Below are 14,021 nucleotides of genomic sequence, written 5' to 3'. Positions count from 1 at the left end.
TTCTCCGTGCGGCCGCCGGAGCTCCTCGTCCGAGGACTCGAACCACATGTCTTCTCTCTCGCGGTGGCGACGTGCTACAGTCTGGTCTCTGCCCATTACGCCGGCCATACATCACCAAAGCAAGCCGAGACGAGCCGGCCTGCTCTGCCTAATGGAGCGCCGGGGCGGCGAGGGGGGGCGCTGAGAGAATGAACTGGAGGCTGGAATTAACATGTCTCTCTCGGCCTGTTTTTAGCGGGAATCCGTCGCGGGAAAGCGGTGAATTTGCCCTTTTCTGCTCGTAAACCTGAAAGCTGTGACAAAGTGCAAGCCAGGTACCGCCCAACAGTTTAGAGTCACTTTTTAAAAGAAAATCTGCTATTCTCACCTGGGTAGGTATCTGCACCCTCAGAATGTTCTGCTCCGTTTCCATGACGACTCCGCCGCTGGGGGTGGTCGCCGGCAAGTGCGGGTTCTGGCCGTCGGTCGCCGGGCTGGGCATTGATCCCGGTTGCCTGGCGCTCGTCCTCCCGTCCGACCCGTTCCCGAACCCCAACATGGAATTTTCTGGAAGACAACATAGTAGAGACGTCTTTATGTACAGGGACGTGTCTCGCCAGAGGACACGTTGATACGCTCCATTCATCCGAGCGGCGGTGTGGAAATGATACACATGTTCACATCCGCCGCCTCCTCTACTTGTTTTTTTTTTATCTACTTTTTCTCCCCATTTTCTATTTTTCTCCCATCCCAATTTCGTATTATCCAATTCTACCCTCCCCTGTCTCGAACGTTGTTAAACCATGCCTCCCACTGGTCGGCTGCAATGTGGACCAAGCCTTGCATCACGCCTCCCCTCCGGTACACGAGGAGGCAGCTGTCACATCTTTTCACCTGATTCTGCTGTACAGGCGCACCAGCCGACCTGTAGGAGTTGCTGTCCACAACGTCCGATCCCCACCCACCGGCTTTCCCACCCCCTAATACTGCCAATTGTATTAGTATGAACGACCAGCCAAGCCGGAAGCAACGCCGAGAGCTGGGCTCGAACCCAGCATATCCTGCGTTAGTGGCGAGAGCCTTGCCCACTGCGCCACTTAGCCGCCCCCTCCTCTACTTGTTGATACATCTCTCGGCTTTCATGCGAGACTCTTTTGTGGCAACATGGACCATTGTGTAATCATGTGCATGGGTGGTACTCTGCATCTGAGATTATGATGGAATTGCAGTGTTTAAGAACTGTTCAACCCCAGTGATGGAGTCATCGAGACTCTTTTTAGGGACATTATTAAAAAAAGGGGGGGGGGGGGGTGGGTTACTTTGGGAGGCATACATTATAATTTAAGGTACTAGGAATATGGAGGACTATATGTTAACATTGTGTAGGAACACATATTTAACTGATAACCTTTAGAATTAGAGGTAAGCAGGTAGAAATCTTGAATTTGGGAGATGAATGGATAGTTCTTGGTTGGTTAATGGTTTGTTACTTTATTCACATTATTACCTGTTGTCCCCACCCCATGCCTGTACCTATCCCATCCCCATGCCTGTACCTATCCCATCCCCATGCCTACACCTATCCCATCCCCATGCCTGTACCTATCCCATCCCCATGCCTACACCTATCCCATCCCCATGCCTACACCTATCCCACCCCTTTCAAGTCCACTGAAAGATAGACATGTTGACCGACACAGTGGACTAGTAGTTTCGTCCTATTGGCCTACAGTACAGCCCCACAGCATCTCTAGCCTCCCGCCCGGACTAGACCCGCCTACAGAGCCAACAGGTCCACGGAGGATGCCATCGCCACAACTCTCCACTCTACCCTGTGCCACCTTGAGAGAGGGGGGGGGGGGCTACGCACGGCTGCTCTTCGTGGACTTCAGCTCTGCATTTAATACCATCCTGCCTGACAGACTAGATCTTGGACTAAACCACCCCCTCTGCCAGACTTCCTGTCTGACCGCCCCCAGAGGGTCAGGATAGGCCCCCACACCTCCACAGCCATCAGCCTCAGCACCGGATCCCCCCAGGGCTTCGTGCTGAGTCCCTTATTCTACTCCATCTACACCCACAACTTCACCGCAGTCCACCTGAGCAACGCCATCATCAAGTTTGCTGACGACACCACCGTGGTGTGGGCTGTATCTCCAAAGGTGACGAGACCGCGTACCGCGATGAGGTGGTCAGCCCTGTGCAAAATTAACAACCTGCAGCTGAACAAGCTAAAGACCCAGGAGATGATCGTGGACTACAGGAGGAAGAAGACCGACATACAGCCCCTGTACATCGACGGGGGATGCGTGGAGAGAGTCTCAGACCATCAGATTCCTGGGTGTCCACCTGGAGGATGACCTGACCTGGAGAACCAACACCACGGCGATCGTGAAGAAGGCACAACAGAGACTCTACTTCCTGAGAATACTCAGAAAATACCACCTCAGACAAGACCTGCTTGTGTCCTTTTACCGCTGCTCCGTGGAAAGCATCCTCACGTACTGTATCAACGTGTGGTTCCTCAGCTCCAGAAGGTTGTCAACTCGGCCCAGAAAATCATTGGATGCCCTCTCCCCTCCCTGGAAGAACTTTACAACTCCCGCTGTCTTAAGAAGGCAATCAAAATACTAAAGGACCCACACCACCCTGGCAACAAACACCTCATACGGCTGCGCTTGGGCAGGCGTTTCAGTGTCATGCCCACCCGGACTAACAGACTCAAGTTCAGTTTCTACCCATAAGTGCACTAAACTCGGCTAAGCTTTAAAGCAAAACAATCTCCTCTGCAACCCCCCCCCCCCCCCCCACCCCCTGTACAATACAATAAACTACGGGGCAACACACACACACACAACACCAAGGGAATTGTGCAAATATTTTTTTATATCCCCCCTATTTATGTCTATTTATGCTCTTGTCTCACTCTTGTTTTTATTATTTTAGGACTGTGTATTATTTTTAGAACTGTGTTGTTATTATTTAGGACTGTGTTGACTGTTAGCACCTAGGGCTGCATTTTAAATTGTGTTGTACCTGTGACAATGACAATAAAGGTCATTCATTCACAGTATTCTCCAAATCAGTTCAGCTTTGGAAACACATTTATTCTGAAGATGTGGATTCCCTGACAGTTTGAAAATCACTGCCCTAATCACTGGTGTCACACCGATCCTCATTAATAGAAACAGTCACATCGATCGCTCTGCGTTGGCATGCTCTTTGCAGAGACAGCAGTGGCTACTTTCTTTTCTGGATATTCTCTACATGGAACAGTCTTGTTGCAAGGACACATGGTGCAAAACAAAATAATGTAAATGTTTTAGTTAATGCTGTTGAAAGCATAAAAGCGCTACTGTATTGGTCTGTCAGGGATGGCTGGCTTTTGGATGCTTTTTTTTGTTTATCAAACCAGTCAAGGAGAGGCGACTATGACTTCCTGGTCACATTGATCCATCGGAAAAATGGAGATGAAACAGACGGAAGATATGACTGTCTGCTGTTGGATTGGTTTTAAATTAGAACCTAACGTCACTGTGTGTTCGCTGAAATAACAGCTTTGCTAACAGACGCTGACGTATCCACCAGGTCCCCCTCTCCAAGTGTTTCTGTCGTCAAAAACACTGGAAAAGTGTCTGTATGGAGGCACAATATTTGCCCAAAAACCGGGTGAGGATGGTGATTGGCTACTGTACCACTTGCAAAAATACATCTGTATATCATACCCCTCATAATTCACATCATACACCTCAAAATGCATGCCATACAACCTCATAATTCACGCCATACAACCTCCTCACATTACAGGAGCTAGACGGATACCAGGATTACAGAGGAAGGGAGTTACTAGCCCGGCAGAGACAGAGAGTGGAAGAGAACCGCATGATCAACGCAAGGGAGCTTACGGCTAACTAGCTAAAATGTTACAGTATTTCTGTAATTACCATCTCATAATTGTGCCCCACAATTGTAGGGCAGAGATAAGTCCCCTCATTATCGTTGATTTCCTGACAAAGATCAAAAGGACGTGCCAACAAAGCATCAAAAGGACCCTCTCTAGGCTCTATGAGAGGCTATGCCCTACACAAGAGTCAGCCATAGGCTACTCCTCTCTGTCTCTCTAGGCTCTATGCCCTACACAAGAGTCAGCCAGGCTACTCCTCTCTGTCTCTCTAGGCTCTATGCCCTACACAAGAGTCAGCCAGGCTACTCCTCTCTGTCTCTCTAGGCTCTATGCCCTACACAAGAGTCAGCCAGGCTACTCCTCTCTGTCTCTCTAGGCTCTATGCCCTACACAAGAGTCAGCCAGGCTACTCCTTTCTGTCTTTCTAGGCTCTATGCCCTACACAAGAGTCAGCCAGGCTACTCCTTTCTGTCTTTCTAGGCTCTATGCCCTACACAAGAGTCAGCCAGGCTACTCCTCTCTGTCTTTCAGAGAGATTGTTCAAAATAAATATTGATTAGGCCGTCCTACAGACAGATCATAGAAATAACTTAAATATGAATTCTTAAATAGGGTTTTATTCCACTTAAAGCTGTCTGTGAAACGCTGGCAGAGCACAAGCAATCTGTAACTAGGCTACGAAAACCTTTGTATTATTTAAAAAAAATTGTAATAATTTTACAATCACTGAAAATAACATTGTTTTAATTCTGTACTATGTATAATTTACATGGTCCTATGCACTTCATAGCAGCTCACTGGCTCCAAGCACATATACCTCGGCCCAGTATGACTTACGATCACATGACGCATCAATTAATATTCATAAAGCATTCATTCTGGTTCAGCTAATGGGCTGCTCGGCTGCAATTACTTTAGCATGAAAGTCACTTCAATTAAAACATGCTCAAATGAAGATATGTGAAGATATGAGTGAGAGATTCATCAATTAATATCTCCAGCACGTACTGTATGATGGATGTGAGTTGCTTAGACGCAGAAATCACACCCATTATTCTCCAGATTTTCAGAAGAAAGCTGTTGAGCGTATTCAGATTTTAAAGCATTCGGTATAGTATCTGGGTGTGCCACCATTTCTTTATACAGGTAAAGCACTATGAGACCAAGATCTGTTTTTCATGAGCGACCTGTTTACAACAATGTAAAGCAATAGTGCACATTTATCTTACTTATCTATCTATCTATCTATCTATCTATCTATCTATCTATCTATCTATCTATCTATCTATCTATCTATCTATCTATCTATCTATCTATCTATCTATCTATCTATCTATCTATCTATCTACAGTATCTATCTATCTACAGTATCTATCTATCTACAGTATCTATCTATCAACAGTATCTATCTACAGTATCTATCTATCTATCTATCTATCTATCTATCTATCTATCTATCTATCTATCTATCTATCTATCTATCTATCTATCTATCTATCTATCTATCTATCTATCTATCTATCTATCTATCTATCTATCTATCTATCTATCTATCTATCTATCTATCTACAGTATCTACAGTATCTATCTATCTATCTATCTATCTATCTATCTATCTATCTATCTATCTATCTATCTATCTATCTATCTATCTATCTATCTATCTATCTATCTATCTATCTATCTATCTATCTATCTATCTATCTATCTATCTATCTATCGTATCTATCTATCTACAGTATCTATCTATCAACAGTATCTATCTACAGTATCTATCTACAGTATATATCTACAATATCTATCTATCTATCTATCTATCTATCTATCTATCTATCTATCTATCTATCTATCTATCTATCTATCTATCTATCTATCTATCTATCTATCTATCTATCTATCTATCTATCTATCTATCTATCTATCTATCTATCTACAGTATCTATCTATCTACAGTATCTATCTATCTACAGTATCTATCTATCTACAGTATCTATCTACAGTATCTATCTATCTACAGTATCTATCTACAGTATCTATCTACAGTATCTATCTATCTATCTATCTATCTATCTATCTATCTATCTATCTATCTATCTATCTATCTATCTATCTATCTATCTATCTATCTATCTATCTATCTATCTATCTATCTATCTATCTATCTATCTATCTATCTAGTACATTTCAGACAAAGATTCAGCCGAACAAACATTACATTACATTACAAGTACAAGCAACATCTAAAATATCAGAGTTAAAAACTTTAGAATCTTCTAAGGAATGAAAAGTTCTAACTTCAAGGTTGTCTGTAGGGATTCCATTTGTACGAAGCATAATATTTAAAACCGGTTTTGCCAAGCTCAGTTTTTTATATCTAAAGCCAAGTAATCCTGTGACCTAGTACCATATGTGCTGTATTTAAAAGAAATCAAAGAGCCAAGATACAGTAATAGGGATGTTTCATAAGCAGAGCCTTATAGATAAACCAAATGCAATGCATATCCCTTCTCTTTAAAGAAGGCCATCCCACTTTTTCATATAAAATACAATGTTGAGTGAGAAATGTATCTCCAGTGATAAAACGCAGTGTGCTATAATACACAGCATGGAGGGGTTTTAAGGTAGAGGAGAGGCATGCATGTACAGAATGTCACCACAATCACATACAGACATATTTGTTGATTGTACAATGGTCTACCTTACTGGCAGTAGAAGAGTATGATTTGTTTCAACATTTTTACTTTCAACTCCCCACATGGGTATAAAAAGAGAGCGTGTTATCTAACAAAATTCCTAAATATTTATAAGATTCTACTAGTTGAATTTGAGAACCTTGAAGCGCATGAATACTAATATCTGTAGTATTGTTCACACAAGGCCTTGAAAATAAATGAGATGTGTGAGCCTCAGATAGCTGAAAGGCATCAAAAGCAGACAGTACATTTGTAGTGGCCAGTTTAACAGTGGAGCCAGTGACTGCATACAAGATTGTATCATCTGATAAAAAATTTACATCACAATGCGGAGAAGAAAAAATACCTCATTATTTATATATAATTAAAATAAAAGTGGACCCAGAATAGACCCTAGTGGGACACCTTTACAAATTTCAAGAGAGCTTGATTTGATACCATCAAGCAACAGCAACAGCTCGAGTTCTTCCCTGGGTGATAATTATAAAACCAGTCAACAGAGTAAGCTCATACCAACCTATGGAAGATAGCTTATTTATTATTTATATTGATTTGACGTCTTGCAGGATCATAACAAAATGTATTCATCACAGATAAGGAAAGGTTTGCCTCGGCAAACAGAATTCTGCAGCGATCAATGTGAAGCCTGACTCCCTCCACTAGAATGTAACTGCAAACCGTGACTACAGACAGACAGACAGACAGACAGACAGACAGACAGACAGACAGACAGACAGACAGACAGACAGACAGACAGACAGACAGACAGACAGACAGACAGACAGATGCTGTGAACAACGGGATCCCATTTGAATTCCGCCCCCACGCACACATCACCACACGGCCAGCTCTGCAGCTAATTAGGGGAAGCTGCACAATTGCAACACAACAACATTGTGCGAGAGAACAAGTCAATAGTGAGGAAGACAGATCGCGGGGCTCGCGGAAGATGCGTCGACGCCGCGGTGTGGTGGACCACGCCGCGCTAATGGTGCCGGGGGTCATTAGCGGTGGAGGACAGGTGGAGAAGCGGCGCCGCCTCCCAGAAAGCGTGCAGTTATCTCCCCGCAGTGTGCTGCTCCCCGGCAGGGTGAGTAATGACAGGGAAGGCGCTATTCCGGCTGCTCGCCACCGCGGCTCGCCAGACACCATCGCACCACGCAGATGAAGTGCCAATTGATATGTTGAGCGGTAAGCTGTTGTGACAGTCCCTTTGTAAATGTTTGGACATGGCTGTTTAAAGCTCAGTCGCCTCGCACCGCTTTGACTTTTAAGTCGCTCCCCCGGGGGGGGGGTTCCTTTCCCCCACGGACTTCATGAGATTCATTCCCCCCGAAGCCGCGTAACCGCGGAGCCGAGGCCAGAAGCGCACCGCTGAGACCGGTGTCAGTCTCCGTCCTTCATCTGTTCATACTATCTATCTAACTTCCAGGAGGGGGAAGAAGAAGAAAAAAAAAAGGACGAAAATAAGCGGGGACATAAATTAGTTTCACCTCCAGTTGTACTCTCGTTTTCCACACTCGAGCTTTCAGACATGGAGAGAGAAGTCCAAGAGCAGCCTCTCTGCATAGTGATGCTGCCATTACTGTGGCGGAGGAGCTGTTAGCAGTGGGGCCACGGCTGTTTTAAAAAAGAAAATAAACTGAGCTCTCCCTCTTTGCAGGGACTTTTTTCCCCCCAGCATTTCTTTCCTTCTCCCCCTTGTCTGCCGACGACTGCATGATCTCTCTCTCTCTCTCTCTCTCTCTCTCTCTCTCTCTCTCTCTCTCTCTCTCTCTCTCTCTCTCTCTCTCTCTCTCTCCCTCTCTCGCTCTCTCTCTCTCTTCGCCCCACAGCACTGTTCTCTCTGTGTCCACCTCATTAGTTCTCCGGCAGGGAACCAAATTACGCTCAATTACGAAGTCATCAAAGGCCATCTGAAGTCCTGTCTCAGCAAACGACAGAGGCACCGGCAACATTACCAACCCCCCCCCCCCCCCCCCCCCCACCATACATAATAAATAACACCTGTAAAACATCAGGCATCACCAAAAGGAGAAGGTGTTTTTTTTTATTTATTATCGATTGCCCTTTATCGTTCAAAATAAATGGGGGGAAAAGTACTCTTGATGACACTGTGATGACACTGTGATTACACTGTGATGACACTGTGATTACACTGTGATTACACGTGTTACAAACCGCTGATGATGATGATGATGGTGGGGACAACGATCAAACAAACTGCTTACGAAGCATCTCGCCATGCAGGGTAGATGGATTCATGTTCACAATTATTGGCTTGCAGCCAAACACCGAATCATTATCATCATCATCATCACCGGTATCTCCTATAGGTCTGTATCTCCTATAGGTCTGTATCTCCTATAGGTCTGTATCTCCTATAGGTCCTGTATCTCCTATAGGTCTGTATCTCCTATAGGTCTGTATCTCCTATAGGTCTGTATCTCCTATAGGTCTGTATCTCCTATAGGTCTGTATCTCCTATAGGTCTGTATCTCCTATAGGTCTGTATCTCCTCTATAGGTCTGTATCTCCTATAGGTCTGTATCTCCTATAGGTCTGTATCTCCTCTATAGGTCTGTATCTCCTATAGGTCTGTATCTCCTATAGCTCCTGTATCTCCTATAGGTCTGTATCTCCTATAGCTCCTGTATCTCCTATAGGTCTGTATCTCCTATAGGTCTGTATCTCCTCTATAGGTCTGTATCTCCTATAGGTCTGTATCTCCTATAGGTCTGTATCTCCTATAGGTCTGTATCTCCTATAGGTCTGTATCTCCTATAGGTCTGTATCTACTATAGGTCTGTATCTACTATAGGAGTGCCGGTGACTGTCTATCTGTATGTCATGTGTGTCATATGATGAATTGAAAATGGGGGACCCTGATGTAAACAAGACGAAAGTCTTTCTCTGGTCTGCATCCCCTTAACAATTGTATGTATTGAGCTGTACTGTACTGTACCCATTCTGCAATCTGTTAATAAACTTTTCAATCAATCAATCAATCAAAACACGCGACTCCCCGTTGGGGAATCTATTATCGTCACGTCCTGTACCAGCCGTCGGACCGGGATGAACCGTTTGCTCCTATAAGCAGTGAAATGATGACAGTAAGAGGGATGTTTGTTGTTTTCCCAGGGTCTCCGAGGAGAGTAGTGTAAACGCTGTTATTTATTAACTCAAAAGGCCTCAGACGCAGCCGGGCTGCAGCGCGCCGCACGCTAACAGGAGCTCCAGGCTATAGCAGTTATTAATGGTATGGAAAACAAGTCTCAGACCGCTGAAGGTATTTCTTTCCCTTATAAAAATATGAGGAATTCTCTCTCAGGCGTGATTCAGCCTACTTACTGTGCAAGTATAATATTACATATATTATTATGTATGTATTATTATTATTATTATTATTATTATTATTATTATTATTATTATTATTATTATTATTATTATTATTATTATTATTATTATTATATTATACATACTATTATTGAAAGGGTGCCTTTAGGACTCCTTCCCTTCAGCTGGGAAAGAGACGTCAGCAATGTTTACACTGTAGTGGTGGCCACTCGGCAGCAGGACAAGTAAGATCTTTAATATATTATAATTCACAGCGACGTAGCCCATGTTGTTGGGACTACGTTACCCATAAACCCTTGCGGGGTGACGACGTGACTGTTTTGTATGTCTGTTGTTGTTGTTGTTGTTGTTGTAAGGAGTGAGTGCAGAGTGTGTAATAAATACGAACTAGCTCTTAAAATCGAAAAACGTATCGCCGTGCCTTTTGTCCTCTGCTACTCCTACAACATACATTATTATATATTATAGCTATATTTTTCTCATATTTTTATATTCAGATAGAATTGTATTTATGTATTTATTATTTATGCCCATACCTGTACCTCCCCTCCCCCCTTCCCCGTGCTGCTATGATGCTAACATTTCCCTCTAAGGGGATCAATAAAGGAATATCTTATCAAGTGCACACTTTTATTTCCATCTTTCAATCTGGAAAAGGGCACAGCGTGATCAAAAGGGCACCAGGGGCGGTTGAACTGGTGTCTCGCACGCAAACAACCTGTGATTAAAAGTAACAGGAACTTGCAGGTGTTATAAAATGCAGGTTCAAAGGATATTTGCTTTGAAATGTAGTGGAGTGAAAGTGTTGGCCCAACTCAACAGCTTTGAACCCATCTCCCTAGCATCTCTCACTGAGATTATTTCTAGCATGAAATCTGTTACGTGTCCCCTTGACACACTGTCCCAACCCGTCTCCTAAAAGACAGCCTTGACACACTGGGTCCCAGCATCCTTGCCATTGTTAATAGAATAGAATAGATAGAATAGAAATACTTGTATTATCCCGAGGGAAATTTGACACTGCAAATCGCTCAACATTTAAGGTCTACTGAGGTCTACAGTAGGTGTAATATTGCACAGTGCTGTTTCAAAAGTAAGAGTCCAGGAAGATGGTAACTGTCACTCTGTGCTCAGTGATGCAGTGAGGCACAGTGATGCATTGTATAGTCTGATGGCTGTTGGAATGAAGGACTTCCTGTACCGTTCAGTGCTGCATTTAGGTAGTGTGAGCCTGGCACTGAACATGCTCCTCCTGTCAGCCAAGTCTGTGTATAGGGGGTTTTCCCTGATGGCCTGGAGCTTAGCAAGGCTCCTCCTCTCCGCCACCCTCGCTAGAGAGTCCAGCTCCACCCCAACCACGCTACTGGCCTTCCTGACCAGCTTATCCAGCCAGTTTGTGCTCCATAACCTCTGGGTCCGTCCCCTCCTGCCTCAAGCATGCCATGGTTGAGCCACTCCTATAAAAAAAAAAACGACCCTTGACCCTGCCATACTCAGTAACTACAGGCCCATTTCTGAACTACATTTCCTAGCTAAGATCTTGGAAAAGGTAGTCCTGTCACGGCTCCTTCCATACTTAGATCACAACAAATTAATGATAAGCTCCAGTCAGAGTTCAGGGCAGCTCATAGCACTGAATCAGCACTGCTTAAAGGATAACTCCACTTTTTTTGGAAATTAGCTTATTTAACATCTTCCCTGGAGTTAGACAAGAAGATACATACCTTTTTTGTCTCTGTGCGTGCATTTTAGCTTTGGGAATAGATGCTCCGTTAGCATAGCTTAGCTTCATCACTGGAAGTGAGGCAGGACAGTAGCCTTACAGTGCCTTACAGTGTATTGCAAGGTCTGACATTGACCAAACTTGATATGCATGACCTTGGTGGGCTCTAGGTCGACTCCTGAAAAGGGGATCAATGTCAGACCTTGCAATCAAAAGTTAGGGGGCTAATAACCCTTGCCATAATTTCAGTGCGCCCCTAACTTTTGATTGCAAGGTCTGACATTGACCCCCTTTTCAGGAGTTGACCTAGAGCCCACCAAGGTCATGCATATCAAGTTTGGTCAATGTCAGACCTTGCAATACACTGTAAGGCACTGTAAGGCTACTGTCCTGCCTCACTTCCAGTGATGAAGCTAAGCTATGCTAACGGAGCATCTATTCCCAAAGCTAAAATGCACGCACAGAGACAAAAAAGGTATGCATCTTCTTGTCTAACTCCAGGGAAGATGTTAAATAAGCTAATTTCCCAAAATAGTGGAGTTATCCTTTAAGATCTATAATGACCTGCTCCTCACCGTTGACTCAGGCAGCTGCGCCATTCTTCTCCTCCTAGACCTCACCGCCGCCTTTGATATACGGTTGAGCCTCCCATTCTGCTCGACCGTCTTGAACACCGGCTGGGTGTGTGTAGGTGGGGTGGCCCTAAACTGGTTCGCCTCCCTTTTTAGTCAGAGAACATTCTCAGTCAGCATACTGTACAGTAGGTGGCCACTCCTCTACTGTAGCCGGTCTCCCTTATGTCCTGCAAGGCTCCAACCTGGCCCCAATACTATTTATATATATATATACATGCTCCCCCCCCCCCCCTAGCTGAAATAATTCAGAAGCATAATATGTCCTACCATTTTTACGCTGATGACACACAATTATATCTTCCCCTAAAACCCAATAATACCTCCAACCTCGACAATCTGAGAGCCTGCATTGAGGACAACGGAAATCATGGATGTTTCAAGTTATTCACGCTTTTATCACTTCACGTCTGGACTATTGTTACTCCCATTGTACCCAGGCATCAGTCAAACATCCTTATCCCGTCTCCAGCTGGTTCAGAACTCAGCGGCAAGGCTCTTGACTGGCACCAAAAGGAGGGAACACATCACCCCCGTGCTGGCCTCCCTCCGTTGGCTCCCTGTCACCCTGAGAATAGATTTTAAAATCCTCCTTTTTGTTTTTAAGGCAATGACTGGCGTAGCCCCCCTTTATATATCAGACCTTCTAACCCCCTACTCAGCCCCCAGGTCCCTTAAAATTAGATCATCCAACATGGCCCTCCTGACTATCCCTCGGATGAGGTGACCGCTCGTTTGCAGCAGTGGCCCCCAGGATATGGAATGTTCTTCCCCCAGACATAAGATCTGCTCCCTCTGTGGTGCGTTTAAATCCCGCCTCAAAACCCACCTCTACTCCATAGCATTTAACTAGGATTAATCCCCGCTCCCTTACCATTCTCTCTACATTTCTCTCTGTCAGCCGAGTGCTTGTTCCCCCTTGTGTTGCTGTTCTGTACAGTGTCCAGTTACTCTATTGTCATTCCCTGTGTCTTATGTCTTACCGTACTGTCCGTTGCATAGTCCTACTGCCATAACATATCGTCTAGTCTCCCATGTCTTACCATACTGTCTGTGGCATAGTGCTACTGCCATAACATTGATTGATTGATTGAAAAGTTTATTAACAGATTGCAGAATGGGTACAGTACAGTACGGCTCAATACATACAATTGTTAAGGGGATGCAGACCAGAGAAAGACTTTCGTCTTGTTTACATCAGAGTCCCCCATTTTCAATTCATCATATGACACACACCCGACATACAGATAGACAGTACTGCTACATATCGTCTAGTCTCCTATGTCTTACCATACTGTCTGTGGCATAGTCCTACTGCCATAACATATCGTCTAGTCTCCTATGTCTTGCCATATTGTCGGCTGTATAGTCTTTGTGTCATAACATGTCTACTGTCCTATGTCATACTGGAGCGTCTGTTGTATATTCCTATAGTGTCTTGTGGTCCTACTCTATTGACTGTCCATCCTGTCTTTGTCATGTTGTATGGTCCTCTGTTACACTGTGTGACTAAGTCTATAGTTTTTCATTTTAGTCACTGTACAGCACTTTGGTCGGCTCTCTGAGCTTTTAAATGCACTATATATATAAATAAATGACTTGACTTAGAATCTGTAATGCAGTCAAACCTATTTTAGTGTGAATCTCTCCAGACCTCTCTTGGCAGAGCCTGAGGTGTGACCAGCTGCCGTGCTGGAAAGTTTTTTTTTTTACGTTTGACGTTTAAGTAAACT

General features: G+C 44.1%; 1 protein-coding gene across 1 annotated transcript in view; it reads right to left on the bottom strand.

Annotated features, from left to right (window-relative positions):
* Nucleotides 1–14,021, bottom strand: part of gfra4a (GDNF family receptor alpha 4a) — a 315,428-nt gene that overhangs the window by 1,617 nt on the left and 299,790 nt on the right. Inside the window, exon 6 of the mRNA XM_084311098.1 lies at nt 368–546. Within this exon, the coding sequence (XP_084167224.1) occupies nt 368–546 (179 nt within the window). The remainder of the gene's footprint in view (nt 1–367; nt 547–14,021) is intronic.

Source organism: Notolepis coatsorum (assembly GCF_963971535.1).
Source record: "Notolepis coatsorum genome assembly, chromosome: 3".
Classification (NCBI taxonomy): domain Eukaryota; kingdom Metazoa; phylum Chordata; class Actinopteri; order Aulopiformes; family Paralepididae; genus Notolepis; species Notolepis coatsorum.
Note: the sequence above shows the minus strand (reverse complement) of the source record. Positions and strands in the feature narration are given on the sequence as shown.